The sequence below is a fragment of the Haliotis cracherodii genome, unplaced genomic scaffold (genome assembly GCF_022045235.1).
Source record: "Haliotis cracherodii isolate W230 unplaced genomic scaffold, xgHalCrac1.p SCAF_7, whole genome shotgun sequence".
NCBI lineage: Eukaryota > Metazoa > Mollusca > Gastropoda > Lepetellida > Haliotidae > Haliotis > Haliotis cracherodii.
The window spans coordinates 18,005,375-18,021,487 of record NW_027266330.1 but is presented as its reverse complement, the minus strand read 5'-3'; the positions used below and the strand labels follow the sequence as shown (position 1 = coordinate 18,021,487).

Here is a 16,113-nt window from a genome sequence, read left to right as displayed (position 1 = left end):
CACCTGTCAGTCAGTATGAGTTGATGTGTTGGCTGCCACAGCTGAACTGACTGGCACCATCGTACACATAGACTCGTGGTTTGTTTGCTATCCTGCCCATAGGTTCAAGACTCAAGCAGTCTGACATATTTTGTAGTCCATGTCATATCCATGTGTCAGTGGTATTGTTATTACAATGGAATCATGTCTGTACATTTGCTATTTACATTGAAATAAAATATGCTGGAAAAACATAACATTGTTTGAGACTGTTTTTGTATGTTCTCGGGTAGCAGAATAATGACCTTGGTACCTGATTTTCAGTGGTCCATTCGTATATCTTTTAAAGTTATTTTGCCCTTTACGCCAAATGGAATCTGTGTTGGTGAATACTGGTAATAAAGACTGGTTATTCTCTTACATTGATGTTTACAAGCTGTATTCAATACCACAAAGAAGTCATCATTCTATCATTTTGGACATAAAAAGAACATGGAATGTTTTGAGGTTGCAGTCTCTATTACTGCATGTCGAAGCTTGTACATGGTAGCCACAGCGAGTTTTCAGTTCCCTGACAGATTTCCATTGTTGATGTATCTTAATACACAAACACAATACATTAGATTATTAATGACCTCCGTCCTCCCATTCCACCCATTTGAACTGAAACTGAACACTAGAACGTTTTTGCCAAAGTAAATAGTCAGCAGAGAATAGACAAAGACAAATACACAGTCGATCAACAAAATCCAGTTTTATCTGACAAAGGGCAACTTTTCCTGACTTCTTTTCTGAATATCAATTCACTCCCTTACTTATTCCTGAGTATAAATTTTCCCTGACTAAAAGTCAAATTTTCTGACTCTAAACCGACTTGCGATTATAGGGATCTAAACACAAACCTTAAACCCTTTTCATTATTAATTGGTAATGACGAGGTAGAAGCACACACTTCCAAACCCTTGAATAATGGGTCTTCAGCAACCCATGCTTGTCTCCCACTGTGAAGAACTGGGTTAGAATTGGTCTTCAGCTACCCATGCTTATCGCAAGAGGGGACTAAAGAGATGTTGGTCAAAGTCGCTGATTTGGTTTTTACATGTCATCATATCTCAATTGCGAACGTCGATGCTCATCATGTCAATCACTGGATTGTTTGGTCCAGACTTGATTATTTACAGACTGCTGTTATACAGATGTCAATCACTGGATTGTTTGGTCCAGACTTGATTATTTACAGACTGCTGTTATACGCATGTCAATCACTGGATTGTTTGGTCCAGACTTGATTATTTACAGACTGCTGTTATACAGGTGGAATATTGGTGAGTGGCGTTAAACAACAAACATGGAAACTTAATGTAGAAGGTTAATCATGTTAATGGTGTGAAATTAAAAACCGTTAAAATCACAAAACTGAAAGTGTTTTATTCAGGAGATTTAGAGTTCAAGTAGCAAAATTGTAATCATATTTGTGTATTTAAAACATTTACGGTACATTATTACATCTTGAAAAGTAAAATCTGTCTTTAAAACATATCTGTGATTTTGTATGCACTAGCATTTTTTTGCGATCAAATATCACCTAGTTACCAGGGTGGCATAGCTATTGCAACAACAGAAATATCTATAAACACTATACAATGGTAGATTCAAACCTTTTGTCTGAAGTCTTGATACATGATCGAAATCTTGTTTTGATTTTGTAAATACAGTTTTAAAACACATTTCATCATTTCGTTACTTTGGCATAATTTCAGTTACTACAGCAATACATCTATAAATCAATTCAAGTGTCTGTACACTCACTTCTGTGTCCATCACATTTCATCCTAAGTTGCTGGGGCATAATTTCAGATACTACAGCTATAATTTCATCCAAGCAGTATTCATATGTGGACTCAAAACAATTATGCTACAGTATTATAACAATCTCAGCAGAAGAAATCTTGTTTTGAAAGAATTTTTACATTTTGCCTGTGTACTCACTTCTGTTTCACATCACATTAAAGAAAGTTGTTACTGTGGCATAATTTCAGTAACTACAGCAATAACTTCATCACAACAATATTCGTGTGAGTATTTAAAATAATTTCCAACTCCACGAGAAACCAGGAAAGTAGTGAAACCAGACGTGAAGAACTTGGTTGTATTTTGTACACAACAAACAGAACCCAAACCGAACACTTCTATGTCCGCTTCACTCACTTTCCCCGCCTGTCACTGAAACAGTTGATAGAAATCTCTCAGTTACACGGACAACTTGACATAACCAGTTTATTTCCTATCTCAGCGCTTGGTAGATGAGGGCCCTCTTGGTGTCTGTCATGTCGACGTCCTCCCCGCTGATCAGACTCATCGACCCAGTGTGGCCAGATAACAGGAGCCCAGCACTAAACATGGGGACAAGAGGTTCCCGGAACACCTCATCAAACTTGACAAGAACAATCCCCCTGTCCAAGTCAATGAAGGCCACTCTCCCCCTCCCCACATCCAGCACCACGCCATAGTGGAGGGTGGCCTGTGTGCCGGGAGTGGTGGACATGGTGTTCTGGTGACACTCGCCCTGCTCCCTCTCCCGATACACCCTGGTACAGACACCCTCCCTGTGTCTGCCATAGCTCCCTACACTGACACACCAGGAGCGACGCTGTAGAGAAACACACAACCCACTGTCCACCTGTCCTGCCTCGCATACCCCCATCTCCAGGACATAACACCTCAGTCTCGCCACCACCACCCGCACCCTGGTCTTTGTCTCCCAGTATGTTGGTGTGGTGGGGTGGGGGGTGAGGGTGGAGGGGGGTGGAGGAAGGGGGATGGGGGAGCTACAGGTCCCCGGGTACTTCTGTAGCCTGTTCCGCCCCTCATCCCGTGTGTCGGGCGGCGAGTTGACCAGCTCACCGTGTTTATTTACGTGGCAGCGTTTTGTGTTGGCCCGAGCCGCGTCCAGGTGACGTTTAGGACCTGGAAATAAACATTGTATTTGTTGTGTAGCAAGTTTATTTCACTGTTTGTTACAAACTGAGACACAGAAAGAGATTTACTGAAAATATCGGCTGATTGTTTGCTTGTTTCCAAACAGCGCGCTGAATGTTCGTCTGTGTTTTTCATCAGTACAGAATATCTCCCACAACTGCGCTATATTAGCGCGCTAATTACAATGTAAAACTATTACTGCGAGAATTCAAAATGCATTTAATTAAGAAACAAATGGATCAATTTACCGAAAAATGCAATATAAAAGAATTTTTGGTACTTTTTTTATTTACCCCCATTGTGCAGATATCTGCCAGACGTGTGTTGTGCGTGGACGATGTTCGTGTATGAAATACGATCTCAGTGAGTGAATTTCCCAACAAAAGTGTTTGTGTGTGGATTCTATATGAATCGTTTATCAATTATGATGAAAATAAACTAAAACGTATCGTGTTTTAGGATAGTTTTGACATTTTTGTGTTCAACATACACCGAATGAACAGGTATATTCTATGTCCGCTTCAGTCACTTTCACCGTTACACCGCCACAGTCTGTGTGTCGCGGAATGTTCACAAGCGCTGGTCAGTGATTGATGTCGCAAGTCCGTCAACAACGTCAGCTTTCTGAGTTATTCCAGTGTAGAATGAATAAGATCCATGATTGTATAATTGTACTTACACAAGAATTCGTATAGAGATTCATCGAACATCCCGACCAATACAATACGGAAGTTAAATATAACACATTTGTGACGTAGTTGTATTGTTTCACGAATGGAGATCTGAGTAGGTTGTGTGTAATTAACAATTAAATAGTTTCAAATACATTTGTATGATTCTTCAGACTTAGAAAATAACAGGTATACTATAACGGTATTTGTGCTACACAACCCCTTGATCAAAACACATATCTCCTGTATTGTTCAGGGCAAAATGAGGGTTTATAAAATTCTCCTTCAGGATCCAACAAAATTGTAAAGAGCCTTGTACAGATCAACAGAAAGATTGCTTTTCATAAACCGACAGTTACTCGTTTGTTATCAGAATGTATCATACATTCAAACTGCTTCTGTGTACTTTACCCAACTTCCTCCATTGGAAATAAAAGTCAAGAATAAATGTAAACTTTCACGCAACTTCCCGCCCTTGCGATACTTGTAACAGGCAATGTTATTAGGAAATATGTACTTAATGTCCGTTTCAGTTACTACACATTAGATTAAAGTGACAAGGTTCTCGCCTGGAGTGGGGTGTATCTTACAGTACATCAACAACAGATTTAATGGCTGAGACACCTCGATAGGTTTTAGTGCAAATATTACACATTCAGTGTGAGAACGCGAAAGACCAGTTTCACCGCACGACCGTTCGAGGTTGGCCTGGTGCCAAGTAATAGTGTCATAGGCTAAACATGCATCTCCAAAACCTGAGAAACATATTACAAAGTCACCCTTTAAATTGATGGGTATAGCTTTAACACCATTGAGAAACAAATCCTCCCTGTCGGCGCAAACAAGCAGGAAATCAATAGGGTTGACAGTTGCAGGGTATTTCGGGATAGGTTCGTTGTTGTTGTCGCCAATTAATCAACAGACACCTTTAATCGTTTCGTAGGCTCATGGTCTGATATTGTTCTTAATCAACTAAACTGATGACGTTTGACATAGAAAGGTCAGTCCCGAACGCTTTCAAATGATACCGCCACCGTTAGGAAAAGGGAGCGCTGTTTTGCAGTCTATCAGGTCGAATCCCGATCGTTCTTAGTTCCCAACTCAGTGACGAGCCTGGCCGGCCTGATCCTGTCGCGTATTGATAGATGGAGTGAGAGTATGTAAAACTAATGTGAGTACAAAGCTGGTGTTGCGTTTCTTTATTATGCGAGTAGGGGCGGTCGGGTGACAATTCGGAGTAAGCGTCTATCGACCAATCACTCCTTGACTGACATAACCCCATGCTGACAAGGCGAGCTGCAAAGTCATGGCTTAACTGACCACGACGTCAAGGAACGACAATACGACAATACGTTTAGGTAACTGTAGTGGGGTCCCACTTGACGATCTAACGCAGTTACGACAACAGTGATGGGTCGAGAGACAGATTTGATTCAACACTAGCTCAGAAAATAAACACTTTTAACATATAGATGTAATACATATAAACATTAATCTAGCTGTGGAATACGATAACTCGAGACCCTCCACTCACTCACCCCTGGAAATACTTACATGAGACAGGTACAGGCCGACATTCCAGTCCAACAATATGTACTGTGCTTCCAAAATCTGAAAGATAAATGTTAAATATATTTATACCTTGTTTATATTCATCAGCAGCTAGAAGAAGTAACCGATAAGCATATCTTCAACTTGTTACGCAAGCCTAGCAGTTAATGTTTATATTAATCATGTTTTCACGATTGCAACAATCCGAGGTTTAATATCTGACGTATATTTACCCCTTGAACAGTTACATGACTCACCATGACTGTCGCAGTAGGGCTTAGATTACTGTGTTAAATTAGGCCCTGCCCTGTATGATACTGTTTGATACAGTGTACCGGTCTGGCTATTCAATAATTAGCAATAGGATAGTCAACTGGTTTTCACATTCCTCACTGACAGGGAACAATTGGTGCGAAGTCCATTCCTAATCATGCCCTGTTAGTATGACGATAATACTATCAAAACACATCAACGTGACATACACGTAAATTTTGGTTTTCTACTCCCCTAGAATGTACAGCTATATAAATCTACAAACCCTTTTCCAAGGAGTCATTCTTTGCCGTCAGATACGCGAGTTGCTGCTCGTCTCCTGTCATCACCTAGACGATAAAGACGACGACGCAAAGACGTTCAGAGCCAGTGAGAAACTTCACAAAGTGTCATAACATTCACGTTTGTACGTCATCAAATACCAACCGCCCTGACCATGTCCTGAATCACCTGATTCTGATTCTGTATTGAATCAGGCCAGTGAAAGACTGGCCGTAAGACGCCGGTGATCCAAATATAAGCAATGAAGAATGGAGGATGTTGTCCCAAAATACATAAAGAATAGGATTCATGGAACCATTGATGCAATGGTAATACTGTATTAGTTTGCTCGTTATGAGCACAAAACTAAATCTTCATTTGGAAAAATGCCTCATTTATTCAATAATATTTCAAATAAATGTTAAAATTATTTTATCGTTCCAACATCTCATTTACATAATGTTATAGCTTATTTCAATATAGTTCCATTGGACTTCAGAATCTAAATTTGTCATTTTCTCCTTTTCGTTGTCTATCCTTTTCAAACCATAGGCAGTAATAACAACGTTAATTAGTTATTGCCATGATTGGTAAACAAGACAATTAACGCGAAGATTTAAAAGCCAAAAAATAATTATTTCTTTTCTATTTCCGACAGTACTCTTTACATGAAATAAAAGCGACAAAAGCCTTCCACATAAATAAGAAATCTCTGCCAAAACCAGAATCGCGTGTACAATTCCGACCATTTCATAAGCATGCGTCCATGTTCCCTTTCGTCCCCATTTATACCTTCAATGTGAGTGTAGTTAAATCTCTGTCCTTTAGGGAGCCCAGCTGGTACCTCCTCAACTGATGCATCAGACCTGTAGACCTGTAGGGACTGTGACACCCATCTGTAGATTACACAACATAGAACTTGTTATTGACAGTACATAGTGATACAATCATGTATAGGGCGTATATAATTTTGGCAAATTTACTCTATGTTTCCATTTTAAGAATATGTAAATACTGGTTAATCACATCCAATTGAAGCCACATTTTACTAACGAGAAGATAATTTGTTTTTAGTTTTAATACATATCAAGTCAGGTATGAAACTTATTCAATGCATTGGCAATGATCAATTCATACCTTTCACAGTGTATTGACTTCCCCCTTTCACTCCAGGCAGTTTTGATGTTGTGTCGGGGAACTGTAATTAGGTAGGCGACATTGAAACAAATACAAGGGTTGTTATTATGTTGGTTGGTTTTGTTATCACAAAAGACGCTTCTAGCAAACTGTACATATTTTAATATCTGTATATTCTCTGGTCTTTGTGTCACGCATTTACACTTGGAATCGTGTAGATATAATCTAATGACAAAATTAAACACTATCTCTATGATGTTACTAATGATAATGAGTGAGTAAATATGGCCTAACTCCCCTTTGAGCAGTATTTATTTCAGTTATATTACAGCATGTCAGGTTGATGTGGGAAGAGTGCTCGAGCTGATGCAGGTGTTAGACGTTTTTCTGTTTGGTGAAACCCACGAACACAGGTATTGCGCTGACAAACCAAGAAACTGATTATGAATGAAGTGACATCTGTTGAGTCAAGTGTTTGGAATAGGTTGCCGATCAAATAAGCTGTATCAGTCAGTGGTTATTATTGTGTTGTGAAACCTCTGATTAACAATTTTAAAAATGTTGAATATGCGGCACTGGTGTGGCTGATAGATGTAAACATGTTTCTACCAACAGTTGACAGTACTCATCACTTTAAAACACAGCTTAACTGACGCCTTTGCATGAAACACCCTTATTATTAGCAATGAAATTATAGGACAGTCACCAAACCACAATCCACTTTTAACTCAGTTGGTATCTCAATATGACCATAACGTGTTATCCTTAAAGACAGTTCTCCTTCGAGAGAGCTATATCTTGTAAAACAACTTTGAACTACATTATGTACATTACATTTAGATTACACCGATGACTGACTGTGATATCAACGCTTGTTATTTTTCTAACATTACCCGGATGAGTTGACTTTGTGTCATGAATACTGTCCCTCGCTTGAGTTTAATTCTTCTTGGCAAGTTGCCTTCATCTTGGTCTTCTCGGTGGAAACTGCTGACACTGTCCACTCCTGGTAGCTGCACATTAAACAGAGATAGGACATCCGGGTACCCCATCAAGTAGTCAACAGCGTTCTGCCACTCAACTGGAGGATATAAGATCTTGTACAATTAACTTGTATGACTATCTCAATCGTAAATTTCGTTATGTTCTCAGACATTCGTCTCTAAGTTATGCCCATGAAAGAGTAACACTTATTGTGAAATACTACTTTAACATACCCACCGCCAAAAGACGCGAATACAATATCTTAGTTAATAGATGTATGATATTAACTTACTCATATTCAAGAGATATTTGATTGGTTCGATGCACAAACGAACATACTGCTATGTTGTGTGAACCGACGCTCGTGAATGCATGGCATGTGACGGTATAGATCCATGACTCGATATGCGTGTAAAGTTTGGATATCATGTGCATCATATTGTGTTAGAATAAAGTCATGCTGCGGTAGTACTTGACTGATTGTTAGTTTTGTCATTAATTGGTACACACTGGGAACATGTCATCTTAACGTACATACATCTCTATATGTTTTTATGGTTCGCGTTCCTTTTGGCGGCAAGTAGATATAAGCATATATCAATTTACACTTGCCGTGTGTCCAACCCTCAGTTTGTAGTTTGTCGAGTTGTCTCGTTTTGGAATCTCTGTTCTGAAACCAAAGGAACTGGCAGTAGCAGTGGAAGTAGCTTTAGAGTCACCACCCTCATAGTTTCGATCATGTTAGAGCATTAATCTTTCAACATTTCTCTGTTGAAGATAATGTTAAGCTTTATATGATTTGAAGCAGTACGAAATATTTGTTTGAATTAACGACCAAAAGATAGTTGTTTCGATATTTCTGTACAAATCTTCAAGAGTGTATGAATATGTAAATGGTTACCGATTTTAAACTGTCCAATTCTTCATTTAGAGATTCAATCCGTTGCATACCTGAAGAGGAAACAATTACTGTAATATATACAACAATGGACATGTTTTCTCGTGACTGACTGAATATATCATGTTCTCTGAGCTGAAAGTAACACTAAACAACAAATATGGAAATGTTTTACCACAACATTTGAGAAATAGAAGGTTGATTGCAATTGTTTATAAACGGTATCAGCTAGCTGTTATTGTTTGGTGATATAGATACTTACGACTCTCTGCCTCGCCAACATCTGTGTCCTGGAGTTGCAGTGCCTCACCAACATCTGTGTCCTGGAGTTGCAGTGCCTCGCCAACATCTGTGTCCTGGAGTTCCAGTGCCTCGCCAACACCTGTGTCCTCAAGTTCCTGCTTGTCTTCAGTTAGGATATCCTCCAGGGGCTCCTGAAAATAGTTTCAATCTTAAAAGTATTTGTTTAGGATTGTCGGTGTCGGAATGTACCACTATGTAAACTGCGTGTGTAATGAATCGTTTCTTCATGATCAACATCATGTGTGCAACGAATCACGTTTGACGATATGGAAGCTGGATGCAATTCCCAAAAGTAACCCAATATATGACCCTAGTCGTAACACGGTGGTACTGGTGTTTGATTCGGCAGAAAATGTTACTTAATATCTTCTTCCCTAAACTAATGAAACTGACAAGTATATCACTGTTAAACCAAGATCGAGACCATGTCAGGAAGCACACTGAGATAATATCCAAATCATATTGCAAAACATGGCACCTACCGTTGAGGAAGACACATTTCTTTTATTCTCCCGTGTCACATACATCGTCTCAGGATCTTAAACAACAATAAATACGTACGTTTGTCTTAAACAATGACTGTTCATATTCCACCTTCCTTTGCATAGATACAAATATGTACATTTCTGTATACACATTTATATGTTTATATATATGTCCTATTTTAAATGTGTTTCCTTTTCTTTCTGATATTTGATACTTGACTCATGAAGATCCGGAGTAGAATAGGTCTTCAGTAACCCATGCTTGCTTACTATGCTTATTATGCTTGCCGTAAGAGGCGACTAAGGGGATCGGGTGCTCACGATTGATGCGTGTCATCGTATCCCAATTGCGTGGATCATTGTTCATGATGTCAATCACTGGATTGTCTGGTTCAGACACGATTATTTACAGACGGCCGTCAAACAAGAAACAAAACAAAATCAAAAACAACAAAAACTTGATACTATAATAATTAATTATTAATAATTAAGAGTTGGCAGACAAATTCTTGCACTGCTGTAGAAGCATTTAACTCTATAAAGCTGATGATACAAGAAAAACAAATTTCCAGAATGGCAAAGGCTGTAAAAGTGTCTCTATTTTTATGAATGTCCATGGTCAATTTGTTTATTTGTATTCGTCCACATAACCAATAATCATTAATGTGAAAGCCCCCTTCAATTAATACCAAAACCAAAATACTAATGTAAATTATCTCCCTTTACTATTTATATACAGAGATATCCAGAGATGTATTATTGTGGATATATTTTGACATTTGTCATCTTTACAAAGTTCGTGTATTTTGGATATATTAATCATTCCAAGAAATATACAACGAAAATACAAGCTTTTATATCAACACTCTTCATCCTTTGATCCCATAAAGTGTGCTCATATAAGTAACACAAATTTATGACTTAGAATCTGTGTCACACTTGGTTTTGTCATCTAAGACACCACACTTGTGTCCCTTCGCCTTGGTCGACCTGACTCTTGGTTTGTAAGCCTGAGAGGGACCTTTATGCAGCCAATTTGTTCAATATTCATACTTAATCACCCATTCCACGACCTGAGTCTCTTGAGGTTTTATTCGAAAGTTATCAAGTTGAACACACTGTGCTATTATTGAAATATTACACCAATTGACTTAAACATAAGTTAAGTTACAATTACATCAACTCAAACATCTGTACACATAACTGGAAAATGAGTCAAACAGTAAAATCGGTACTGCAAACGTGTTTGTCATCAACTATTAAATGAAAAGGGTTTGTTCCAGTTAGCAACGGAAGAATACAATTACCAGCATAATAGGACCAAATGATATAAATCTCAAACACACATCAGTCTGCATTATTTTGGAAAAAAATGATAATGTCTACTTACCTTTCTCAAGGTAAGCCAGTTTAACACCTTGATAGACAAGATTGGTTCTGTCCTTAACCATAACCTGGGATAAAAAAAACAAACCATCATTAAAGTGACGCATTAATTAATAATATTTGTACAAACTACATGCCATTTAAACCTACTGAATGCTTCACGAGTGTTAAACCTTAATTATGGTTTGCTGTTTGTATTCTAATATAGACTTGGATTCTTACCGATCGTAAAAGAGGAAAAACACTCTTTTCTTGTTCCACTTTTTCTCGCAATGTAACCAGTTCTGCTTCTTGTAGAACCGGATGTTGGTTACCAAAGAAAAATGCTGGAAATATTTAAGAAAATAATAATATATATAACTTTAACAAAACCACAAATGATATAGCAATTGCCCAAACAATACTTTGCACATTGTCAGTTATTCAAGGGTATTATGAGAATTTTATCAATGGCATAATAATAATGGTGGATAATAATCTGATCAACTTTATGGTTAATGGTTTAGCTACAAAACCTTACACTATTCATAGAAATTAATAAAACGTTTTCCAGAATAGCAAATCAGAAAAATCAAATTCATATATATTCGACAACCAAATCAATCAGAGTAGACTGAAAGGCTCTAAAGTAGATATGAACGAACTACATATCATATTGGCTTTAAACTCATTGCCATTTAATTTATTATTTTATGTGCCCAGAACAAGATAATACATGGCACATGATGTTCGCAGCCCTTCAAAAGAGCGGAGTCGCTTGTACGAGTCCAACTATATGATTAACATGTGTTTATGAATCACTATTAAATAGTGATGATGCCAGATGTTCGCGAAAAAGTGAGCGTATCCTGCCCGACTGGTGACACCCGTCACAAACACTTGCGTAGGCAAGTCATTTGTTTCTCTTGAAAGAACGTGAACATATGTTACTAGTCGAAATAAGGAATTGCATCGGAAATAATATTTGCCACTAATGCATCAAATTTGGAAATGTCCTTCATTTGTCTTCCATAATACGTTTTGAAAGACTTACTGAAGCCTTTAATATTGTAACCTTGATTAAACAAATTTTAAGCAAGAGTCGTATGACATCTTTTTAAGAACGATTGTACCTCAACAGTTGTGAAATGTAGACACGAAAGGCTAGAGCTGCTGGAATATTGTCAACATAAAGGGAGAGACTATACTCACATCCTACACCAGTTGAAGTACTGCGCATTGCATGTTGACGTGGCTTGATCTCCAAAATGTCCTTATTATGGTGAAACTGAAACTACCAAATGACGAGTGATCCGTAGAGGATTTTAAATTGTTTGAATTTTATTCATAACATTATCGTGATTGCAGTCAAATCTTGTTAAGTTGAATAATTTACAGTATTTACATGTATATACAAAGTATGTGCTCAAACTATGTGACAAACACTTGCAGAGAGTTTTAGCTCCATTTATTGTTGTTACAGAGTGGTCGCAAAGCGACTTTGAAAAAAATAGTTTTGTCCCTAATTACGTAATTACTCCCAATAAGATCTACTTACAGCAATATGTGGTCTAAGCTTCTCCATCATCAACACCAGCACATCAAACTCTCCAAGGAGATATTTCATCCTTCGTCTCCAATGATCTGAACAAGTTTAATGAAGAATATTTGATAAAATGACTGAACATCGCTATCCTCACTACTCATTATCGTCATCATCACCAATCACTCCACATACCTAAATTATTTAGTCTATAATTGTCATAGACTATTTTATTTCAGAGTTATTTTGGTTACTTAAATAAAAAAGTTACCGTTGGTAAATACATCCATTAGTTTCTCGATTCTGTCAGTCTCCTGAAAAATCAAATTTGAAATGTTGTTGCAATGTTCTTGATAAAGCAACGACCATATTTATGAAATGGAATTGCAGAGATACAAGTTGTCTGGGAGTTAATATCCTTTGATAAGAACTTCAAAGTGAGAGAAAAATGCATCTAAGAAGAGGACAGTGCCATGTACTACATAATAGTAATGACATGGCCCACTCACAGCAAATCGTTTACACGTACAGTATCAAAGGTATTTAGTTGATGGAGGTACATGGAGTACATTCCACTGTTAAATGTACATTTTTATAATGAAACTATAGTATACATTACCTTCTCTACCATCCACTTTCTGTACTTAAGCCGTTTGATATCCGTTAGATCTGAAGTTAAACGTAATGATCTGGCTTATTCAACGAAAGTAGTAATAATTGATTATGTGATAACATTAAATAAATGTGTGCATTATCTTATGTATCACACCAGGAATATATAGCATAAGCGTGTTTTGGGGGAAGCAGACAAGAACATTGAAAGATACATGTACTTACAGCTTGCAAATTGCCAATGGTGATGTCTTGTTTCCGGTGTCACACTGTTTGTTTCATCAACAATGTTCACGTATGAGGACAGATCCAGTTTGCTAAGATCGTTCACTGATACCACTGATGCATACGCTGACCTGAAAGTATGATCGCTTAAGTCATTGACAGAAACATACAGAGATAATTAACTCAGTTCACATTTTGAGATATTCCAATGCATAGTTTGTTGAGAGTATTTTGATTTAGCTCCTATGATATCTACAAACCTGAGTCTGTCCCTCTCTTCCCGTGACTTACACACCAGTAGAGTGTCCCCTAGCCTGCTCAGTCTCCTGGCCACCTCCAGCATCAGAGTTGTTGCCCCGCTACCTGGCACACACCGGACCTGGACATCCTTACTGTTGATGTTCTCCACCAGAATGACACATTGTTCTTTGGTGAGAAATCTTATACAGTCACCATTTGCGTCACCATTATCTCTGAGCACCGACTTTGTCTCAGCAACACCCGCCCAAAACGCTGTCAGGACTGTACCATATCTTCTCGTATTCATTAGCAATGAATACGTTGGAACAAAATGAAACGAATCGTTTGCCAAAACCTTCAGGCGAGTGTTGAATGCGACACTATCCTTGAGAGTCGACGTATTAATCACTCCATGTATTGAGTTCACATCTTCATCCATGAATCTGATGAGTTTATCCCTCACTCCTCTAGCCACGGACGTATTGTATACCAACGCTTCCTCTGAGTCTTCATCGCCATCAACGAGTGACAGGACCATAGTTGGCTTTGTAGGAAAGGCTATGAACACATCACACACGGCATTACTTGGACGAGGTGATGTGGTAAAATCCAGAGCAACTGATAAAGTTTCCGATAAGAACATGAAACATGGCTCAGTCTTTGGGTAGTTTGTATTCTTTACTTCTTCATCAGTTCTCTGATCCGAACCTAAGGCAAATGCATGGTTTTTTACAAGTTCTAAGAGGCAGTCTTTCACGTTTGCCAATGTGGTTTCAAGTTTCAAGGGTTTTATGGTTCGACCTTCTGAAAACAAATAGAAAAAGTAATAACAGAAACCTTTCACATTTTGTGTCTCAGTTCCCTCGTTTGTGCACCTGTCGACTGAATTGTACTCAAGAATCTATGTATTGGCACAAAAGTACCAGTTACATGTCACTAAACATCTAAAGTAAACTTTTCACATGAGAAACACTCCAAAAATAAGTGTTCATTGCCGTGTCTGATGAACAGTTGACTTGTTTCTGCATGTGTTTGTGACAGGTGTCATCGGTGAGGTAGGATACGCTCACTTTTCACGAACACTTGGCATTGTCACTGTTTCATAAACACATGGTTATAAGGCAGTTAAAATCGTACAATGCTATAGTTTGTTCTCAGATTCATTGTTTACCAATGACTATCGTGACTAATTGCGAAACTTTTTACAATTACATTGGCAATATATAAGTCAATATGTTTAAATTAAATTAAATAAATTGTTGTGTAATGTCCAGAACTATCAACAAACTCTTTGCTCTTAGTAATTAACACCATTACCTTCAGGATCGAAGAATCTCCGGATCTCGGAGATGCTGTTTCCAATTTGCTTCAGGTCAGGTCGGAAGAAATCGTTTGTTGCCAAGGCAAAGCCGTGCTCCTTATCTTTTGCAATTTGTTTCTGGAATATGGAATGAAAACGTGAAACGTATCCTTAGTATACCACAGTTGTCATTTCTAGGAATTCATTTTGAAGCTGGACACTATGATTTTAACCTTGTGGTAGAATATGTTAAATATACATTTTCTTCTGTTTCTTTAGCAAAATGTTTACCAGTAAAGTGATAATCATTTAATGCTGTTAAAGACGGAGGCTAAACATACCAGTAGCTTCCACATTTTGACGAGGATACGTATTGGCCCTGGAAAAGTTAAAATATAACATGAGAGTACATATGCCATCTGAGTGTAGAGAGGAAGATACTAATAAGCGAGCTTGCAAGCAAAAATAGTTTTGTTCATGTTAGAGATAAAACAATTAATCTTTGCAATAATATATTTCAATTTATGACACTAGAAGGTTTGAAACGTATTACGTCAGAATTTGGTCCTCAACAATATGAATAGTAAACACTTCGGAGTTTAAAATAAATGTGTTTTCAGTTTTTTAAAGCTTTTGATGAAAGATTTGAAACATAACATCTAAGATTCTGACTGAAAGATTCTTGACTGATTATTGATTGTGATCACAATTCATGAATTAGAATTTGCTAGGGATTACAACAGGATTTTGAAACTTTTGTTTTAAAGAAATTGACCAACATTTTACCAATCTCATAACAAGAATAGAAAATATTACCAAACAATGAATAATCAAATGGGATCTTAACCCCCTTCCTTGTATCCTGTATCAGCTACGTCTATTTCCCTCGTGTAAAAGCATGGAACCATTCATGGGTTTCCATCCGGACGACTGACTTGTTTGTGGGATCATATTTGTAAGCCAATGGTCCACGTGGATCGTAAAACACTACACCCTTCACGTGTTTTACTAAAATATGAATAATGTACTGTTCCTTTGTTTCTGACATGTGATTTCTAGGTTCATCACTGCAACACGGCTCCGTACCATTTGGTAGGCAGGGGATAAAACGTATGTCTACTGTATGTGCGTCAGTCACTTTCTTTCCATCAAAGTCACACACAAGAACAGTCTCGCAAATCTTCTGCTTCAACGTATCCTTCAAACAGTCTTGATCATCAACACAAACAGGCTGGAGACGGATTTCTTTGGACTCGTATCCGTATTTCGTTTGAAAAACACAATCCTCTTTGACACCATAGAGGTAC

General features: G+C 37.8%; 1 protein-coding gene across 1 annotated transcript; it reads right to left on the bottom strand.

Annotated features, from left to right (window-relative positions):
* Nucleotides 1–2,164: 2,164 nt before the first annotated feature.
* Nucleotides 2,165–15,911, bottom strand: LOC139448719 (uncharacterized). The gene is made up of 22 exons (XM_071230264.1): nt 15,654–15,911; nt 15,148–15,185; nt 14,824–14,944; nt 13,527–14,310; nt 13,267–13,397; nt 13,049–13,098; nt 12,701–12,743; nt 12,445–12,530; nt 12,099–12,174; nt 11,130–11,233; nt 10,912–10,975; nt 9,519–9,574; nt 9,116–9,167; nt 8,996–9,016; nt 8,737–8,786; nt 8,448–8,505; nt 7,745–7,932; nt 6,852–6,912; nt 6,507–6,610; nt 5,719–5,782; nt 5,184–5,240; nt 2,165–2,946 (listed from the first exon to the last, which is right to left on the bottom strand). Exons 1-22 carry the CDS (start codon nt 15,712–15,714, stop codon nt 2,264–2,266), a joined length of 2,952 nt encoding a protein of 983 aa, XP_071086365.1. The 5' UTR covers nt 15,715–15,911; the 3' UTR covers nt 2,165–2,263.
* Between the last annotated feature and the right edge of the window lie 202 nt (nt 15,912–16,113).